General features: G+C 46.5%; 1 protein-coding gene across 1 annotated transcript in view; it reads left to right on the forward strand.

Moving 5' to 3' along the window:
- LOC143767469 (uncharacterized) overlaps positions 1–22,386 on the forward strand; it is a 55,983-nt gene that overhangs the window by 26,936 nt on the left and 6,661 nt on the right. The window contains exons 2-6 of the mRNA XM_077255837.1: positions 10,706–10,855; positions 10,985–11,164; positions 11,249–11,372; positions 11,456–11,553; positions 11,752–11,842. Of these exons, the coding sequence (XP_077111952.1) occupies positions 10,706–10,855; positions 10,985–11,164; positions 11,249–11,372; positions 11,456–11,553; positions 11,752–11,842 (643 nt within the window). The remainder of the gene's footprint in view (positions 1–10,705; positions 10,856–10,984; positions 11,165–11,248; positions 11,373–11,455; positions 11,554–11,751; positions 11,843–22,386) is intronic.

The raw sequence follows: 22,386 nt of genomic DNA on the forward strand, positions 1-22,386 counted from the left end.
TCGGATTTTTTTGATTTAAATCGGATTTTTTTCAATAAACTGCTTTTTGAGGAAAATATTTTACCATCCAAAGGTTCTTCCATCATGAGATAAAGCTGAGTTGTTTAACTCAGTAGAATAAAGGCTGTATATGTGTAACATTCACAATGCCATGCTCTTCCAGAGGTTTCTGTAGGATGCTGACTATCCAACAAGTTTGGGCATGTCAACTGAATGGAAAAAGAAACTAAACCAAAAGTGAAACCAAGCTAGAAGTGTGGAATTAAAGGGGCAGTATGAACAAAATGTGGAGGCTATTAATAGTTTATACAATTAAGACATGCTGCTTTTAAACACCTACCTATTGCCATATAGTAAAACAAAAAAGATTTTTACTTACTTTGGGGTCCCCCCCTCACCCTGGCGTTAGATCGTTGCCCCTAGTTTCGTCCGTGTAACTATGGGCGCACATGCGCACTGCTCTCACTTCTCATTTTAATCGTGATTTATATTAAAAAAAACCTTTTGATTTAAATCAGTGATTTAAATCATGATTAAAATCATGATTTAAATCGATCCGATTTAAATAGAAAAAAATCTTTTGATTTAAATCGTGATTTAAATCATGATTTAAATCGGCGTGATTTAAATCAATCCACCCTGCCAGGGGGTGGGGGGCGGTTGGGCGGTCGGTCGGGAGGTGACCCAGGACTTATAAAAACAAACAAACAAACAAACCTTGCTCAGGTCCCACCCCCTGCATTGTCCCCGCCCTAGGCACATGCCCTCAAGTGCCTAGTGGCAAATACAGCCCTGGGTGTGTGACATAGAAGGTAGGGACAGCAGGCCGGTGAACAATCCAAAAGACCTTTATTCAGACTGGGAGAATACACCACTAAACATAGATTCCTTAGAGTCTGCAATGTGGCCACACTAAAGGAATAAATCTCGGGGCTCCACCCGGTAATCCGACACCAAGGAAAATGCAACAACAGTTCTTAGACTAGTTCCTCAAATCCAGCAGGGTGGGCAAAGACACCGCATCAAGATTCTTAATTTCGGCCTGGACATGTGATTAGTTTCTAGGAGCAGCAAGACAACAAGTTTGTATTTTTTACATTTTTGATACCTTATCCCAATGTGATCTAAAAACCAGACACTACAAAGTCTCCTACTTCTTACCTGTCTGTCTATTGCTTTCATATTATTTAAACAAATTGGTCAGTAGTATTACGGTCTATGAACCATCTCGTCCTGTGTTACGTAAATGTCACAATTTTGACTGCTTCCTGCAGTTCGCCGTGCCACCATGAAAATGCCCAGCCAACAAAACATCAGCTGTTCAGGACAGCCAGGAGACAATCGCAACATTGCCTGGTGTATGAAAGGTGGCTCTCCATAAACTCAATAGTCACATCACGGTATCATGAAAACCTGCCTCAAAAGCCATGATACTAGATCTGGTCTCTTCAGTTGATGAAGGGGAGTGATGAGATCAGATGCACTGCTGGTTTCCATGCCTTACCCTTTATGAGGCCGGTTTCACACATGTATATGGACTTTCATGGTCCATATACAGTGGGGAAAATAAGTATTTGATACACAGCTGATTTAGCAAATTTCTGTAATTTTTATGGTAGCTGCACTTCAACTGTGAGAGGCAGAATCTAAAAAAAAAAACACCCAAAAATTCACATTGTATGATTTTTATATAATTACTAGCTGAAGAGCCCGGCGTTGCCTGGGCATAGTAAATATCTGTGGTTAGTTATAGCACCTCACTTCTCTTATTTTCCCATCACGCCTCTCATTTTCTCCCTCACACCTCTCATTTTCCCCCTCACTCCTCTTATTTTCCCCCTCACTCCTCTCATTCTCCCCTAACACTTGTCATTTCGACCTCACATCTGTCATTTTCCGATTACTCCACTATTTTCCCTCACTCCTCTCATTTTGCACTCACACCTTTTCATTTTCACCTCACACCTCTCATTTTCACCTCAGTATATACATGTTTGTCATCTCCCTTATATATAGTATATACCTGTATGTCATCTCCCCTGTATATAGTATATACCTGCTGTGTGTCATCTCCCCTGTATATAGTATATACCTGTATGTCATCTCCTCCTATATATAGTATATACCTGTATGTAATCTCCTCCTGTATATAGTATATACCTGTGTGTCATCTCACCTATATATAGTATATATCTGTGTGTCATCTCCTCCTGTATATAGTATATACCTGTATGTCATATCCTCCTATACATAGCATATACCTGTATGTCATCTCCTCCTGTATATACTATATACCTGTAGGTAATCTGCTCCTGTATATAGTATACACCTGTGTGTCATCTCCTCCTGTATATAGTATATACCTGTATGTCATCTCCTCCTGTATGTAGTATGTACCTGTATGTCATCTCCTCCTCTATATAGTATATACCTGTGTGTCATCTCTCCTGTATATAGTATATATCTGTGTGTCATCTCCTCCTGTATATAGTATATACCTGTGTATCATCTCCCCTGTAAATAGTATATACCTGTGTGTCATCTCCTCCTGTATATAGTATATATCTGTATGTCATCCCCTCCTGTATTAGACCTCATTCACACGTTATTTGGTCAGTATTTTTACCTCAGTATTTGTAAGCTAAATTGGCAGCCTGATAAATCAGCAGTATATATTAGCTCACACATACACATAATAGACTGGTCATGTGACTGACAGCTGCCGGATTCCTATATGGTACATTTGTTGCTCTTGTAGTTTGTCAGCTTATTAATCAGATTTTTATTTTTGAAGGATAATACCAGACTTGTGTGTGTTTTAGGGCGAGTTTCGTGTGTCCAGTTGTGTGTGTTGAGTTGCATGTGGCGACATGCATGTAGCGACTTTTGTGAGATGAGTTTTGTGTGGCGACATGCGTGTAGCAACTTTTTGTGTGTCGAGTTGCATGTGACAGGTTAGTGTAGCAAGTTGTGTGCAGCAACTTTTGCGCATGGCGAGTTTTGCGCGTGGCGAGTTTTATGTGTGGTGCCTTTTGAGTATGTGCAAGTTTTGTGTGAGGCAACTTTTGCATGTGTTGCAACTTTTGTGCATGTGGCAATTTTTCTGCGTGTGCAAGTTTTGCGTGTGGCGAGTTTTCCATGAGGTGAGTTTTGCACGTGTGGTGAGTTTTGCATGTGGAGAGTTTTGCGCGTGGCGAGTTTTGAGCGGCGACTTTTGTGTTTCGACTTTTATGTGGCGAGGTTGGTGTATGTGTGGTGAAATGTGCGCTGAGGGTGGTATATGTGTTCGAGCACGTGGTAGTGTGTGGCGCATTTTGTGTGTGTGTTCATATCCCCGTGGTGGTGTGGTGATTATCCCATGTCGGGGCCCCACCTTAGCAACTGTACAGTATATACTCTTTGGCGCCATCGCTCTCATTCTTTAAGTCCCCCTTGTTCACATCTGGCAGCTGTTAATTTGCCTCCAACACTTTTCCTTTCATTTTTTCCCCATTATGTAGATAGGGGCAAAATTGTTTGGTTAATTGGAAAGCGCGGGGTTAAAATTTCACCTCACAACATAGCTTTGACGCTCTCGGGGGTCCAGACGTGTGACTGTGCAAAATTTTGTGCCTGTAGCTGCGACGCCTCCAACACTTTTCCTTTCACTTTTTCCCCATTATGTAGATAGGGGCAAAATTGTTTGGTGAATTGGAAAGCGCGGGGTTAAAATTTCACCTCACAACATAGCCTATGACGCTCTCGGGGTCCAGACGTGTGACTGTGCAAAATTTTGTGGCTGTAGCTGCGACGGTTCAGATGCCAATCCCGGACATACACACACACACATACACACATTCAGCTTTATATATTAGATTTTGCATTTTGTTACCCGCAATTAGTAGTCAAAAAGTATTCGATGCACTAGAAAAACAGAACTTAATATGTAGTACAGAAACCTTTTGTCGCGCCTGCCGCTTCTCTCCCTAACCGCCGACATACTTACCCGGCCGTGCGTGCTCCTGCTGCTGCTGCCGCGTCTTCCTTCGGCTCCTGGCATTCCTCTCCGCGCGCGCCCGGCGCGTGCGCATCCATCATCCTCCTCGCTTCCGGTTTCTTCACCGTCTCCTGGCTCCCGTCGGGTGCGCATGTGCACTTCACCTCCTGGCTTCTGCAACGCACGCGCATCTCCACTGGCTGGTTCTCCGTCGCTCCTTTCCTCCTTCTCTTCATCCTGGAGGATCCTGACCCAGAAGTTCTACAGTACTCCTCCCATATATCAGGTAGCCTCTCCCCCCTGTTCCTTGCCTGATTGTCAATTGTGCTTGATTCAGGTCCCTTGCTTTCCTGCGTTTTGCTGTCTATCTGCCTGTCAGTCCTGACTTTTGTCCTGCCCTGTTTCCTGTGCTCTCTTTCTCCGTTACCTTCCTGTGTGCCCACCTAGCACCATTCGTGCATCTCCTTTTGTCCCTTGTCCGTCTCATGTCCCTATCGTGTCCTGCTTCCCATACCTCCTCTAGGACTATTAGTAGCCCTATCTCATAGTCTCCAGACACCACTACCCTCTTCCTCCTCTGTCTTCTCCTGTGACTCCTATCTTCTGTCCCCAGGTATCATCTTCTGCGGCAATAGTCTCCTCTGGGCCTGCCCCTGACGCTCCCTGTATAGGGGGTCGTCCACCAGGCCAGCTCACCCTAGGGAGGTTCGTTGTCGCTGTCCTGCGGGTTCACTCTAGGAGTTTCTCTCTCTCCTTATTCCATGACATTACAGTACAATCAGGCAATGGACCCCGCTGGTACCCCGTCCCCAACCCCAAAGGATCTTGAATTTCTACGGGAGAATCAGACTAGGGTAATGTCCTTCCTTAAAACTATGGAGTCCCGTCTCTCGGCCTTTCAGACATCCGATCCGGGGAGCGCATCCCAGCTGGCCAGTCTCTAACAGGAGCTTGCTCAGCAGCGTGATACCCAGGCCCACATCCTTAAGTATATGGCGTCTGTCGATGACCGTCTCCTTGCTCTTCAGTCCTCTGCCTCTACCCAGGCCACAATTCCCCACCCGCCTCCCCGCCTGGCGAAACCACCGCGGTACAGCGGAGATCCCAAGTTATGTAGGGGGTTTCTTAACCAGTGTCAACTACATTTTGAGTTGCTGCTACAGCAATACCCTACAGATCGAGCCAAGGTGGCTTTTGTGGTGTCCCATCTGGAGGGAGAGTCTTTAGGCTGGGTCAATGCTTTTTGGGAGTGAGACGTTTAGTCTCACAACCTTCCTCCTTTCTCAACACCTTCCGTAAGGTATTCGATGAGCCGGGTCGCTTGGTCTCTGCTACGGAATTGCTCTTTAACCTCCACCAGGGTACGCTCTCTGTGGGTCAATACGCTATTCGGTTTCACACCTTATCTTCTGAGTTAGGATGGAACAATGAAGCCTTGGTGGGAGCTTTTTGGCGTGGTTTTTCAGCTCGAATTAAAGACGAGCTGGCGGGTCAGTATACTCCGACATCTTTGGAGGATCTGATTTCCTTGGCGACTCGCATTGATTTACGCTTTCAGGAGCCTTCCCATGAGGCCGCTAGGGAGAGAAGATTTCCTCGAGTTCCTTCGGCTACCCGTAGGCCTTCTCGCTCAAGCCCTGTGTCGAGTTTGGCTGTTCCTGCCCCGGAGCCCATGCAAGTGGACCGACTCAAGCCTGTGGAGCAGCGCCGAAGAGAGAGACTCACACAGGGTCTCTGTTTCTACTGTGGTAGTGCTTCTAATTTTCTGCGTTCCTGTCCCCCGAGACCGGGAAACGCCTCCGCCTAGGACAGGTAAGAGAGGTCTCCCTAGGTGGTTCTGATTCCTCTCTACCCTTGACTCTCTCTGTTCTTTTGCTCTTGGGTTCCATACATCCTTCTGAAGTAGCTTATGTCGATTCACGTGCGGCCGGAAATTTCATCCAGCTCGAGGCGGTCAGAAGACTTCGGATTCCTGTCAGATCCATGGAGACTCCTCGGCAGATTGCTTCCGTCGATGGTCAACCCCTGCGGGAGTCCATTACTCCGGTCACTGAAGAGTTGGAACTTCAGATTGGAATCCGACACAGTGAAAGGATTGTCTTCTATGTGCTTCCCTCGCTGTCTCATACGATTCTTCTCGGCCTTCCTTGGTTGAGAACGCACGAGCCTACTCTCAACTGGCAGTCTGGGGACATTCTGCGTTGGGGACAATTTTGCCAAGATAAATGCTTGCTTCCTGTCCAGATGAAGATCTCTTCGCGGCCAACTTCGGTGTCTCCTGATTTACAGTCTGCTTATTGGGACTTTGCTGATGTCTTCAATAAAAAGGAGGCGGAGATTCTGCCTCCGCATCGTCCATATGATTGCCCGATTAATCTTGTTCCAGGTTCCACTCCGCCTACGGGCCGGATTTACCCCTTGTTTATTTCTGAGACCCAAGCTATGTCCGAGTATGTCCAGGAAAATTTAGCCAGAGGCTTTATTCGTAAATCCTCTTCTCCCGACGGTGCAGGGTTTTTTTTCGTCAAGAAGAAAGATGGTTCCCTTTGTCCCTGCATTGACTACTGAGGTCTCAGCAATATCACAATTAAGAACAAGTACCCACTTCCTCTCATTCCAGAGTTCGACCGTCTCCGGGATGTGAGAATCTTCACAAAATTGGATCTACGTGGAGCCTACAATCTCATCTGTATCTGTCCTTGTGACGAGTGGAAGACTGCATTCAAGACCCGAGACGGCCATTATGAGTATTTGGTTATGCCTTTCGGCTTGTGGAACGCACCCGCAGTATTCCAGGAGTTTGTGAATGATGTGTTCCGGGATCTACTATATTCCTGTGTGGTGGTGTACTTAGATGATATTCTTATATTTTCTCCAGATCTCTCTACCCACAGAAGAGAGTCAAGTTCTTCTACGTGTTAGAGCGAATCGTCTGTATGCCAAGCTCGAGAAATGCGCCTTCGAACAGTCTTTCCTACCGTTCTTAGGGTGTATCATATCTGACTCTGGTCTACATATGGATCCGGTAAAAGTGTCCACCGTACTGAACTGGCCGCGTCCTCAGGGAATTAAGGCAATCCAACAGTTCCTTGGTTTCGCTAATTACTACCGGCAGTTCATTCCACACTTTTCCACCCTGTCTGGTTCTATCTCCGCACTGATTCGCAAGGGGGCAAACCCTCACTCCTGGCCTCCTGAGGCCGAGAATGCTTTCAGGTCCTTGAAGCAAGCCTTTGCCACAGCTCCCGTTCTCCATCGGCCTGAGGTTAACAAGCCTTTCATTTTGGAGGTGGATGCTTCTGCCATCGGAGCTGGAGCGGTTCTTTCTCAGAAGTCCTCCTCCTGTCGACTAGTTCCCTGCAGCTTCTTTTCTAAGACCTTCTCCGCCTCCAAGAGGAACTATACTATTGGTGACAGAGAACTGCTAGCTATCAAATTAGCATTGGAGGAATGGCGGTATTTGTTGGAGGGAGCAGTACATTCATTCAAGATCTACACAGATCACAAGAATCTTGCATGCATCCGATCAGCGCAAAGTCTTAACCCTCGGCAGGCGAGGTTGTCATTGTTCTTTGTCCGATTTGATTTTGAGTTACATTTCCATCCTGGTGACAAGAACTTCAAAGCTGATGCCTTATCCAGATCTTTTCCTCCGATGTCGAGGAGAGGCCTTCGCATGTCGTGGATCCGAACAAGATTAGTTGGACTTCGTTGCCTCCGGGGAAGACTTTTGTTCAAGAGAGCAACAGGAGGCGAGTTTTACGTTGAGGTCATGCTTCCAGGCTGGCAGGTCATGTCAGTTTTAAGAAGACCTTTACTCTGGTATCACGGTACTACTGGTGGCCATCTCTTCCTCTCGACGTCCGAAATGTTGTCGCTTCCTGTCCCTCGTGTGCCAAGAACAAGGTTCCTAGGCATCCTCCCTCAGGTCTTTTGCATCCGCTTCCTATACCATCGGCTCCTTGGTGACATATTGCAATGGACTTTATTACTGATTTACCTCTGTCCTCTGGTCATACTGTTATCTTTGTAGTCGTGGACCGATTTTCCAAGATGGCTCATTTTGTCCCTCTTCCTGGATTACCTTCTGCCCCCGAATTGGCGAAAGTCTTCATCGCTCATATTTTTCAGATACACGGCTTTCCACAACATATAGTTTCGGATAGAGGAGTCCAGTTCACCTCGCGCTTCTGGCGTGCATTATGCAAACTAATGAACGTGACACTAGTTTTCTCCTCCACCTACCATCCGCAAACCAATGGTCAGGTAGAGCGCACTGATCAAATCCTGGTCTCCTATCTTCGTCATTTCTCTAACGCCCACCAGAACCAATGGTCTAGTTTACTTCCTTGGGCTGAGTTTGCATACAACAACCACTATAGTGAATCCTCCTCCAAGTCGCCTTTCTTTATCGTTTATGGACAGCATCCTGGTGTTCCTCTGCCGGTACCCCATGTCTCGGGTGTGTCGGCGGCCGATCTTCTGTCCGCGGAGTTCTCCAGGGTCTGGCAGGAAACCAAAACCGCACTCGAACGAGCTGGAGACAGAATTTAAAGACATGCCGACAAGAGGCGTCTAGATTCTCCACCTTTCCAACCTGGAGATAAAGTGTGGTTGTCCTCCAAGTTCGTCCGTCTAAAGATTCCTTCATATAAACTTGGCCCACGATATATCGGTCCATTTGGGGTTATTGCTCGTATTAACGATGTCACCTATAAGTTAAAGTTACCTGCCTCGCTTCGTATTACAAATTTGTTCCACGTTTCCCTAGTTAAGCTAGTCATTCTCAACCAATTTCATGCCACCACTGGCCATTCACCTCTACCTGTTTCCGCTCAGGAGGTTTTTGAAGTTAAGGACATTTTAGCCATGGAGAAATCTCGAGGTCGGACTCTCTTTTTAATTGATTGGAAAGGTTTTGGTCCCGAAGAGAGGTCTTGGGAACCTCGGGAGAACATTAATGCTCCTCAAATTTTAGCCAGGTTTCTTTCTAATCTTAGAAAGAGAGGGCGTAAGGAGGGGGGTACTGTCGCGCCTGCTGCTTCTCTCCCCAACTGCCGACATACTTACCCGGCCATGCGCGCTGCTGCCGCGTCTTCCTGGTCTTTCTTCGGCTCCTGGCATTCTTCTCTGCGTGTTTCCAGCATGTGTGTGCGTCCGTCATCCTCCTCACTTCGTTTTTTTTCACCGTCTCCTGGCTCCCGTCGGGTGCGCATGTGCACTTCACCTCCTGGTTTCTGCGGCGCACGCGCATCTCCACTGGCTGGTTCTCTGTCGCTCCATTCCTCCTTCCCTTGATCCTAGAGGATCCTGACCCGGAAGTTCTACAGTACTCCTCCCATATATCAGGCCAGCTCACCCTGGGGAGGTTCGTTGTCGCTGTCCTGCAGGTTCACTATAGGAGTTTCTCTCTCTCTCCTTATTTCATGACATTACACCGTTGTAACTACAGAGGTCAGGCATTTCCTGTAGTTCTTGACTAAGTTTGCAGACACTAAAGAAGGGATTTTCGCCCACTTCTCCATACAGATCTGTTCCAGATCTTTCAGGTTTCTGGGCTGTCCCTGAGGAACATTGAGTTTCAGCTCCCTCCAAAGATTTTCTATTGGGTTCAGGTCTGAAGACTGGCTAGGCCACTCCATGACCTTGAAATGCTTCTTATGGAGCCACTCCTTAGTTGCCCTGGCTGTGTCTTTCGGGTGATTGTCACGACCCATCTTCAGTGCTTTTACTGAGGGAAGGAGGTTGTTGTCCAAAATATGACCCCATCCATCCTTTTTCAATTCGATGCATTCTTCCTGTCCCTTTTGCAGAAAAGCACTCCCAAAGTATGAGGTTTCCCCCACCGTGCTTCATGGTTGGAAAGGTGTTCTTGGAGTTGTACGCATCCTTCTTCTTCCTCCAAACATGGTGAGTGGAGTTGATACCAAAAATTTCTATTTTAGTCTGATCTGACCACTATGGGTTAGCACGGAACTGTCCAGTGAACAGAATAGCTCAAAGGGAAGAGCTGCCGTCTGGTGCAGAAGAGCTGCTGGGTTCGAGTCCTGCACGTCATCTGACCACGACCTTTCCCCATGCCTCCTCTGAATCATTCAGATGATCATTGGCAAACTATAAATGGGCCTCGACGAGTGCTGGAGTGAGCTGGGGGACCTTTTTTTTTTTTACATCTGTTTATTATGTTGGAGAGATTTTAGAGCATTTACCACATTCTGTCTGCAGCAAATAAATGTGACTGAGGACAATTGCACAAAAGTTATGGTGCATTTACAGCAGTAGAAAGTTGATGTAAATATGCTAGAAATCACGCAATTAAGAGCAAAATATAAGAAAAAAAGTTTTCTTTGCTAATGTTTGTGATTTCGGATACGGTAACAATGTTTGGTAAAAATTATCTACTTGGCTCATCCCGATTGATGCTAGAAAATTGGCTACATTTTACCTAGTAGCAATATGTCACCTGGATGCTAACCGAAAGTCACAAAATTCCCTATTTCTGCTCAGTTGATTCCTGCTTTCCTCACATGTATGCGCAGTCATGTGATGTACTTGCACTTTTTCTCCCAACTTCCAGCGCATTCGCAGTGCAGGACTTGAAAAATCATACTCACAGATGTAACATAAGGTGTTATATCTCCTCACATGTTTCCCCTAATTATCTCCAGTAATTGTATTATTACATGGAATCTTTATGATGCTTCATTTTGTCATCTTCTTCCCATTCAGGTCCCTACAATATTGAATCCTCTTAGTGGAGATCTTCTATATAAGAGAATTTTCCTGATCGACCCATCAAGGATGGAGAGAGATCGGGACAAGATGGTGGAGAGGATATTACACCTCACCCTAGAGATCCTCTTCCGGCTTACTGGAGAGGTGAGAGATTCTGATGATGTCACATTACATCATTCTTATCTATGGGAATAACAGATGGACAGAACAGGAGAGGTGAGGACTCTGGAAATGTCTGTAGTGAGATTTATTAATGCTTGTCTCCATAACCAGGATTACACAGTAGCGAAGAAGACCTCTAGTGAGCGCTGTCTGTCCCCTCTGTCTGATGGATTGGGAAGAACCCTGAGCCCAATCACGGAGCCTCCACCTCACCCCCTGAAACATGAGGACATCAATGACCAGAAGATCTTAGTACTCACCTACAAGATGATTGAGCTGCTGACTGGAGAGGTGACATTGCTGGGAATGCTGGGACATTATACTTTAATGCTATGAAAGAATCGGGGGGGATGATGGTATCGTTGTATGTGTCAGGTTCCTATAAGGTGTGAGGATGTCGCCATCTATGTCTCCATGGAGGAGTGGGAGTATTTAGAAGGACACAAAGATCTGTACAAGGATGTCATGATGGAGGTTTCCCAACCCCTTACATCACCAGGTAACAGACATGACTATATGCACATTGCCTATAATTATCTGTATGTAATGAATTAATTCAGTCCCTGTATGTGTTTCCTCCAGTTGTATCCAGCCGGAGGACAACACCAGAGAGATGTCCCCGTCCTCGTCTTCCACAGAACTGTAAAGAAGAAAATCCCAATGTTCCTCAGGATCATCAGGTAGATGGAGAGATGGTGTCATGAGATCTTCCCTATGATGTATAGACGGCTGTGAAGGTCTTTTGCTCAATCTTGTTGTATCCACCAGTATTATACGTTTTATACTTGTGTAATGAGAACGGTGGAATTTGCAGGATTAGAGCTGATCATGGATGTGACTTCTCCATCTGTCTGTAGCTTTTACATTATTTGTTTCAGGGTGAAGATCTGATTTTTATTAATACTACAGAGACATATGTGAGGGGTGATGAGTGGTGTAAAGAGGAGATTCCTACAGATGACTACCCAGGTGAGTAGAAACCACTAAAGGCCGAGAAGTCACAGATTCTTTTGAGTCATTGGTCACGACCATTTTATGAGCTCTTTGGAGTTTCAGATTTTTCAGCATTAAATTCATCCCTTCTGCCAAAATATTAAATAAATATTGATGAAAATATGATAGTCATTAAGACAATGCTGTTATAAATTTGTACTCCGCCTTTAATACTTGTCGCATTCGATGTTCATCAAAATATGTGGACAGAGGTTAACAAGAATTTGGAGTTTGCTGCTAACTCAAGTAGGGCTAAATTTACAAATTTTCTGCTGTTTGGAATAAACCAATGAAACAAGTAGAATTTAAATAGCTTAAGACAACTAATATAAAAAGCAGTTTTTCCAAATTCACAGCAAAGTACCACTTTTAACTACTTTTGCAGTCTCAGAATTATTTAAGAAGCTCTGATAGGCTTCCACCAGGTTCCTGAAGAGCCAGGTGGTCAAAAACGTTCAAGTGCAAATGAGCTGCAGAAACAGCTACAGTCACTGAGGTATCAATTTGCATAGCACTAATGGTCTTCATTTCCAAAAACCAAGATGTACTTCTCTACTGACCCAAAAGCACATGAAATTCAGCAACAATATGCTTAAATTGATATAAATAAGCCACACATGTTTTGGTATACTGTTCTATGGAGACATTAAGCAAGATTTGGAATTGCTTGGGCCTATGAATCAGTGGGTTGTCTGGATGAGGAAGAATAACGTATACGCTGAAAAGACTAAATTCCCTACAGGAAAGCACGGTGATTCCCTGGTGCTACTTTGCTTCTGCTGTGACTGTAAACTTGCAATGAATCCAATCCTAAATAAATTTTAAGAAGAAATGTCATTCCTTCTGTGCGGAAGTTGAAGCTTCAGTGTCACTGGACCTTCCAAAAGGATATTGATCCCAAGCATACCTCAAAGTTCACCAAGGCTTGATTTCACAAGAAGTCCTGGAAGATTCTGGAGTGGCCATCACAGTCACCTGACTGAACACTATAGAAAATCTTTGGTGAGATTTGAAGAAGTCGGATCCAGCAATTGCTCATGAGTAATATAACACTATCAGATTCTGCTTTCTGGATTTATATCATAAAAAGCCAAGGGGTTCTCTACTCAATACTAATGAAGGTTGTCATGAAGAGGTGAATAATTCTGAGATTGCAGTAACCTTTAAAAATGGCATTTTGTGTTATACATTCCATCTTAAATTATACACTTGCTTTCATCTACGTGTCCACCAATTCTTGACAATTCTGGTAACTACAAATTAAATTGCGGATCTTCTGGAAGAAAAGTCCATAAAGCTTAGTGAGGATTAGACTACAAGTCGAAGACTAGGAGATTAGACTGTATACCCCTGTATGGTCAGAGTCAAATGGAGACCATGTGTCAAGACTAGTCTTAAGAGATCTGTAGAGTTGACACATTTGCATGCTTTAATAACAGATGAGTCACTTTCCTGTAAATCGAATGGAGAATATTCCTCTTATTCAGTACAACCATATGATGACCAAGAATTCTATCACTGACACGCTCAAGACATTTTAATTTACAGTTGTCCTTGAAAGTTTGTGAACCCTTCTGAATTTTCCACATTTGTATATAAATTTCACCAAAGTTTTTAACCCCTTAGTGACAGAGCCAATTTGGTACTTAATGATCAGGCCAATTTTTACAATTCTGACCACTGTCACTTTATAAGCCGACCTGTGTATGAGCCAAGACCCCTAATTTTGTCACAAAAAACTGGGAAAACTTATTGACTCTTGAGTATAAGCCTAGGGTGGAAAATGCTGCAGCTACTGGTAAATTTCAAAAATAAAAATAGATACCAATAAAAGTAAAATAAATTGAGACATCAGTAGGTTAAATGTTTTTGAATGTCCATATTGAAACAGGAGCCCCATATAATGCTCCATATAGTTCATGATGAGCCCCATAAGATGCTCCATACAAAAATATGCCCCATATAATGCTGCACAAAAGGTTAATGATTGCCTCATAAGATGCTCCATAGAATAATATGCCCCATATAATGTTCCAGAAAGGTTGATGGCCCCATAAGATTCACTATAGAATAATATGCCCCATATGCTGCTGCGATAAAAAAAAAAAAAAAGACATACTCGCTTCTCGTTGCTGGTGGCCAGGTGCCGGTGTCCTGAGCAGGCAGGGACACCGGCACGCTATGGGGGCCAGGTGCCGGTGGCGTAGGCCCCCGGCACTTGCGATTTTCATCTGTCCCCGTTCCACCGCCATGCACCGCTGTGTCTTCCGTCTCTCTACAGTGAGTGTGCACTAACCACGTCATCGCGCCCTCTGACCTAATGTCACAGCCAGAGAACGCGGAAGACAGCCTGGCGGTGGAACGGGGACAGGTGAATATTGCACGCCTATGGGAATGGGGTCGCTTGCATATTCATTACTTTAATGAGCGGTACCACGTGACTACTGAACACAGGAAGAAGCTGCCGGTGCCGGAGACCATCTGAGAAGCAGGGAAGTGCAGAGACTGCGCCAGGAGGGGGTGAGTATGATGTGACAGCCGCCATCTCCTGCTGCTCCCCCTCCCCGCCAACCACTTGGGACAATGACTCATATGCCGAGAGGGGCACTTTCAGCCTAAAAAAATGGGCTGAAAATCTCAGCTTATAGTCGAGTATATACGGTATGTGGTTATAACTCTGGAACGCTTCAACGTATCCCACTGATTCTGAGTTTGTTTTTTTGTGACATATTGTACTTCATGTTAGCGGTAAAATTTCTTCTATATGACTTGCATTTATTTATGAAAAAAACAGAAATATGGCGAAAATTTGGCAATTTTCAAACTTTGAATTTTTATGCCCTTAAATCAGAGAGATATATCACACATTTCCCTCATGTCTACTTTACATCAGCACAATTTTGGAAACAAAATTTTGTTTTGTTAGGAAGTTATTAGGGTTAAAAGTTGACCAGCAACTTCTCAATTTTACAACACCATTTTTTTTTAGGGACCACATCACATTTGACATCACTTTGAGGCATGTACATGACAGAAAATACCCAAAAGTGACACCATTTTAAAAACTGCACCCTTCAATGTGCTCAAAACCACTTTCAAGAAGTTTATTACCCTTTACGTGCTTCACAGGAACAGAAGCACTGTGGAAGGGAAAAATTAACATTTAACTTTTTTCACAAACATTTTACTTCAGAACCAATTTTTTTTATTTTCACAAGTGTAAAAAGAGAAAATGAACCACAAAAGTTGTGCGATTTCTCCTGAGTACGCCGATTCCCGATATGTGGGGGTAAACCACTGTTTGGGCGTACCGCGGAACTCATAAGGGAAGGCGCGTCGTTTGGCTTTTTCAACGCAGATTTGACTGGAATTGAGATCGGATGCCCCTGATGTGCCTAAGCAGTGGAAACCCCCCACAAGTGACACCATTTTTTAAACTATACCCCGAAAGGAACTTATCTAGATATGTGCTGAGCACTTTGAACCCCCAAATGATTCACAGAAGTTTATAAATTAGAGCCGTGAATGTACCTAAACAGTGGAAACCCTCCAATTCTTACTCCAACCCTAACACACCCCTAACCCTAAACACAACTCTAGCCCAAACACACCCCTAACCCTAATCCCAACCCTATCCACAAACCTAACCCTAATCCCAACCCTAACCATAATCCTAACCACAACCCTAACCCCAACACACACCTAACCCTAAACCCAACCCTAACCCCAACACACCACTAATCCCAACCATAATCCTAACCCCACCACAACCCTAACCCCAACACACCCCTAATCCCAACCCTAACTACAACCCTAACCCACCCCTAATCCTAATCTCAACATTAACCCTAATGCTAACTTTAGCCCAACTCACTTTAGCCCAACTCTAACCCTAAATGTAAAAATGGAAATAAAAATATATTTTTTATTTTATTATTTTTTCCTAAGTAAGGGAGTGGTAAAAGGGGGTTTTATTTACTATTTTTTTTTATTTTGATCACTGTGATAGACCCTATAACAGTGATCAAAATGAACCAATAGGAAAAATTTCCTAATGTTGCTGGGTGCCGGCCGGCAGATCTTGGCAGGTGCACTGCGCTTGCACCCACCATCTTCTCCCGGAAGAACACTCTGGCAGCCCGGGGGGCTACATTGGGGGAATCCTGGCCACTACAGGTACCGGGGGAGGGTGATTGGAGGGCCGGGGGACCCTATTTCTCTCTCCTCTGATGTGCGATCACATCAGAGGAGAGAGAAATTAAATGGAAAATCAGACTTTTTTTTAATAACGGTGATCGCGACAACGGGGTCAGTAAAAAACGACCCAAATCATGTTCTCTGGGGTCTCAGCTACCCCCAGCAGCCAAGACACCGGCTGGGGCACTATAACCTTAAACCTCAACTGGATAAAATTCAAGAACATTATTATCCTCCCCAGGAGTGGTCAGCCATCAAAGATCACACCAAGAGCAAGGCGTATAGTATTCCTCGAGGTCATTAAGTAACCCAAGATATCCCCTATGCAACTAAAGGCCTCCCTCACATTAGCTAATGTTTATTGACTACCTTCAGGAGGATGCTGAAAAACAATTGTATGCATGGCATACATATGGCATAGAAATTCACTGCTCTAGAAGAGGAATGTGGCTGCCTTTATGCAGTTTACATGCTAAGCTAGAAGGCTTTGTGTATTGATGATAACACAATAGAGCTTTTAGGTTTCAGTGAGAAGTATTGTGCCAGGAAAAAAACAAAAACACAGCACTACATCAGATACCATCTGTGAAATACGGCTGTGGTACTATCATTGTTTGGCCTGTTTTGTTGCATCTGGGTTAAGACTGCTGCCATGATGGGTGGAACAATAAATTCTGAATTAAACTAGCATATTGTAAAGAAAATTTCAGGGCATCTGTCCATGAGCTGAATCTCAAGAAAATATAGAGTATGTGGAGCGCCCCCACACCGCCGCCGGGCCGAGGGGTACCCGGTACCGGGCCTCTGAGTCTCTGCTCTGGGGGTTGTCACGGTGACTAGACCCGGTCCGTGGCCCTGCCGGTGATTGGGGGACGTCCGGTGCAATGAGTGATGATAATGGTGCAGTTGTGGGGTGCAGGTCGCGGTAAATAACGAGGACACCAGGTTGCAGTCTCTTTACCTCTTTACTGAAGGTTTTAGAGTCCTCAGTCCAGAGTGCTGTTACCAGGGCTGTCAGAGACCGGCCAGTCCAAAGGCACATCAGGAGTTCTCTTTACAGGTGGGAATCAGTGTCTACCTTCTAGCGCTGGGTGTTGTAGTTCTTCCCTGCTGAGCTCCCGGGATAGTCCTCACAACTGGTTCTGTCTATCTCTGATGTTCGTTCTCTCCGTCCCCCAGATGATATGGTAGGACGCACCCGTATGACGGGGTAGGCCTGGAGTTCTTCCGGGACCCTAGAGTCGCCCCTCTCCCACAGCTGCCTCCGTTGTCTGCTTAGGTGTTAAGTGAGACAGCCAACCTGTAATTGGCTGTCCTGCCGTGGTTTGCAGTAGTACTTAAAGTCTCTTACTTGCTCGGCGTTCCGGCCACCGACTGTTTGCGCCTCAGAAGGATGTTGCCTCGGTCTAACAGCACGACTCCTTCTGGTCCTAATTCCCCTTTACTGTATTCCCGTTGTGCACTGGTTAGTTCTGCTCTGAGAAGTCTGCCAGGATCCAATCCCTGACAGGTCCTCTCACTAGCTCTTCCCAGCTACTTCTCCCTGTCTTCCTGTCCAACCCCCAGTTTTACCAGAGTGTGAGGAGTGGCCTACTAGATAGGACCACCCCCCCTGGTGGCCGGAGTGTGAAGTGTAGTGAGGTGTTACCTGATCAGAGAAACTCCTTTAGTGCAATCAGACGTACCATAGCACCCCATAGTGGCGGAGCCACAGTACTGCAACGACCAGGACTCTGGGGCGCTGCACTCCCCCCCGGTTAAATCCAGTACTCCGGGACTGGGAAAACAAGAACAATACATGTTAGCAGGGAACACACAAAATTTTGAAATAGCATAAACAATTAAACATAACAGCACTTCCCTTTATGGGAGGTGAGAACTCTTGAACGTTGCGAAAGTTAGTGCATGCACAGTTTATGACTCTCAGTTCAGTGGTTGAAACAGCGGGGACCCCGGGTAAACAAAGGGGTCCCCCTTTTTGAAAGTTTTTGAGCAATTCACCGTCCATTACTCTATTGTCCAATTTAAAACCTGTAACAAAAGATATACACACAAACATTTTCAACTAAATAGCAGCCCTTATTAATACCTCCAAGTTTTGTAGCGGAGGGGAGTTTGATTTTGAGTGCTGCGTGTGGACCTTCGCAGCGCAGGGGTTGCTATTGGCCTAACAGGGCCCGCTATGCTTGCTACCGCTGGTGTAGTGCACTGTCTTCTAGCTACACTTCTAGTGAGTCTGGGTAGCACTGGCAGGTTGGGGCTCTCAGAGCTGCTGCTATCAACAGTGGGTACAGCAGATTCACCGATAGCAGAGGGAGGATTTGCCGGTTCAACGGTTGGCATGGCATCTTCAGGTAAGGCTTGTTGAGGTTGCGGGACCGGATGATCTGGTACCACCATTGTTTCTGGCGGGTCCGGCTGTTGAAACATTAGAACAGGTACCACGATGGCTTGATTTATCTGAGTCCAGGACTGGGGAAAGTCACCAAGGATGGTATGGATCATCTTCTCCTTTTCCACCGGCGGGGAGATTTCTGGGACCGTGTCCCTCTCCCTCAACTTATCGGGGCAGACCTTAAGGTGATCCCTGGATACCGCTGTCGAGGTCTCCCCTCTGTCCTTGCTGATGAGACAGACCTTCGTGTTATCGAAGTCGGATGGCAAGATGGTATATGGTTCCGCTTCCCATTGGTCATCGAGCTTGTGTAATCTCCTCTTTCGTTTAAGTACTTGCTCACCAGGTGACAGGGGAATCGCAGGAGCGTGTTGGTTGTAGTCCCTTTCTTGTTTCTGCCTAGCCTGGGCGAGACTTCTTACTACACACTCCTGTACCTCGCGGTACCTTCGCTGCCTTTCTGCATCCCAATCGGCATCCGGCGAGGTATCTTCGGGTACTAGGACCCCCATGTCCAGATCAACGGGTAACCGACTAGATCTTCCTCGCATCAGGTACGCTGGAGTACAGTTGGTGGAACTTACTGGGATGTGATTGTACATATCCACCAAGTCAGGCAACTTTATCGGCCACAGGTTCCGTTCCTCGACAGGCAAGGTCTTCAATAAATCGATTATCACTTGGTTCATCTTCTCACACATCCCGTTGGTTTGAGGATGGTACGGTGTGGTTCTGATCTTCTTACACCCGTACAGTTGGCAGAATTCTTGGAACACTTCCGCTTCGAATGCAGGTCCCTGATCAGTCAGTACCTTCTCTGGGTAGCCATGGGGCCTACAAAAGTGCTGTTGGAAGGCCCTGGCGGCAGTCCTGGCCGTTAGATCCTTGACAGGTACAACCACCAAAAACCTGGAGTAGTGGTCCACGATGGTAAGGGCGTAGATATAGCCCGACCGACTAGGTGTCAGCTTCACATGATCCAGCGCGACCAGTTGGAGCGGCCGTTTGGTGATGATAGGCCGCAGGGGAGCCCGTTGACTGTCACGGTCCTTCCTGCGCAGACTACATGGACCACACTCCCGACACCACTTCTCAATGGTTCTCTTCATGCCAATCCAATAGAACCTCCCTCGGAGTAGCCTTTCTAGCTTCCTCCATCCGAAGTGTCCGGCTCCATCATGGTAGGCTCCCAGAACCATGGGCGCATCTCGCCTTGGCACCACTATCTGCCACACCAATTCATGAGTACGTGGGTCGATGCTCCTCCTGCACAACTTGCCATCATGGATAAACAGTTTGCTTCTCCCCTTCCACAGCTGTTGGGTTTCTTGTGGGTCATCTGGGCCAGGGTGCAACCCTGCCTGCGTCAAGAGCTCTTTCACCCGACGGACCGCGGGGTCACCATCCTGGGTTTCCGCCCACCCGTGATGGGGCAGGGGATTCAGCGTGGCATCCGGTTGGTTCTTGTGCCTGTTCTTCACATGATGAGAGTTCTGAGTGGCCTTGGGGCGATGGAATGCAGGCAGCTCCACCTCTTCAAGTGCCTCCGGGTCTTCTCCCGCTTCTGGCAAATTGGGCATTCGGGACAAGGCATCGGCATTGGCATTCTCGTGTCCTGCCCGGTACTTGATGGTGAAATCGTAGTTGGACAGCCGGGCCATCCATCGCTGTTCCAAGGCCCCGAGTTTGGCAGTATCCAGATGCGTTAGCGGATTGTTGTCCGTGAAGACGGTGAATTTCGCGGAGGCCAGGTAGTGTTTGAACCTCTCTGTCACTGCCCAGACAAGGGCAAGGAATTCCAGCTTAAAGGAACTGTAGTTGTCAGGGTTCCTTTCCGTGGGACGGAGTTTCCTGCTGGCGTAAGCGATCACCCTTTCTTTGCCTTTCTGGACCTGAGACAGCACGGCTCCTAATCCCACATTGCTGGCATCTGTGTACAGCACAAACGGTTGGTCGTATTCGGGGTAAGCCAGTACCTCTTCTCCCGTCAGTGCCGACTTCAAACAGGTGAAGGATTCCTCCAGCTCCTCGTTCCAATCAAAGGGGGTGTTCTTCCCCTTGGTCTTCTTTGGTTGGCCCACCAACAGGTTTTGCAAGGGTGCGGCCTTCTTGGTGAAGTCCTTAATGAACCTCCAGTAATAGCCTACCAGCCCGAGGAACTGCCGGACTTCATGGAGGTTACTGGGCTTTGGCCTGTCCTTGATAACTGTGACCTTGTCGGGGTCTGGGGCCACTCCTTTAGCGCTCACCACGTGGCCCAGGTACTGCACTTTAGGTTTCAGCAGATGACACTTGGACGGTTTCACCTTTAAGCCGAAGTTGGACAGGGCTTCAAACACCTCGGCCAAGTGCTTCAGATGGTCTTCGTAGGTCTTAGAGAAGACAATGACATCATCCAAATACAGCAGCACAGTTTCAAAGTTCATGTGTCCTAGGCAGCACTCCATCATCCTCTGGAACGTCCCGGGAGCATTGCACAATCCGAAGGGCATGTAGTTGAACTCGCAGAGACCCATTGGTGTTGTGAAGGCCGTCTTCTCTTTGTCCGCCTCCGCTACAGGAACCTGCCAGTACCCACTGGTGAGATCTAAGGTAGAGAAGTAGTTAGCAGATTTTAAGGCAGCCAGAGACTCCTCTATCCTGGGCAGTGGGTATGCGTCCTTATGTGTAATGCGATTCAACTGCCTGTAATCAACACACATCCTCATTGTACCATCTTTCTTTTTAACAAGGACTAACGGAGCTGCCCAGGGGCTACAGCTGTCTCTCACCACCCCAGCCTCCTTCATTTCCCGCAACATGTCCTTGGCACACTGGTAATGAGCTGGGGGTACAGGGCGATATCTCTCTTTTATGGGTTGGTGATCTCCCGTGGGGATGTGATGTTGGATTCCTTTCACCTGCCCAAAATCTAAGGGGTGTTTGCTGAATACCTGCTCGTACTGGTGTACCACCCTGTAGGCCCCCTGTTTTTGATGGGATGGGGTAGAGTCAGTGCCCACATGCAATTCCCAACACCAGTCTTTCGAGTGCTCTGCAGAACCTTTGTTCTCCGCCACGTTTGATGGGACTAAGGGTTCAGGTGTCTGTATCACACTATTATTGACAGTGAACAGTTTGGCGAGCGTGGTATACTTGGTGAGGTGAACCTCTTCCTCCCCACAATTGAGGACACGTACGGGCACTCTCCCCTGGCGGACGTCGACCACCCCCCGGGCTGTCAGAACAGTAGGCCTATTGTCTGAATATACGGGTTCTACCAAGGCCTGGTAGTCCTTACCCCTGAGGCCTATGGCTGCCCGACACCATATTAACATCTCACTCCTGGGGGGTATCGCGATGGGGTTTGAATCACTCACAGTGACACGACCAATCTCACCACCAGTCAGCTCTACCTGCTGTCTCTGCATCAGAGCTCTGATTTCCTTCTGCAGGGCACGTTGCTCACTGTGGCCAGCGGTTTCTGCCACCTGTTGCAACAAAACAATAACTTCTGCAAGACAATTTTCTATAACATTAGTACCAAGAGTCATCATGGGATTACATTCTCGACGATCAATATCAACAATCACAATCCCTTGAGCTTTCAATTCCACCCGCCCCACCTTGATGGTGACCTCCTTATACCCCACTTGTGGCAACGGCTGACCATTACTGGCTATTATGGTGAAATCATCGTCAGGGCCACGAGTAATATCAGTGTCCTCCCAATACCGTTTATAAAGCACGTAAGGTATAGTCGTCACCTGAGAACCGGTGTCCAGCAAAGCGTTCAAGGGGATTCCATCAACCACTACAGGGAGAACTGGTCGTCCTCCAATATACTTGGTTCTCCAATGCTGCGGGCCTGACCGTCCTACTCCTGGGGGTTGGCCCTTTGCCCCAGGGGTTGCTCGTTTAAAGGACAGTACCTTGCAAGGTGGCCCAC

Source organism: Ranitomeya variabilis, chromosome 4 (genome assembly GCF_051348905.1).
Source record: "Ranitomeya variabilis isolate aRanVar5 chromosome 4, aRanVar5.hap1, whole genome shotgun sequence".
Classification (NCBI taxonomy): Eukaryota; Metazoa; Chordata; class Amphibia; order Anura; family Dendrobatidae; genus Ranitomeya; species Ranitomeya variabilis.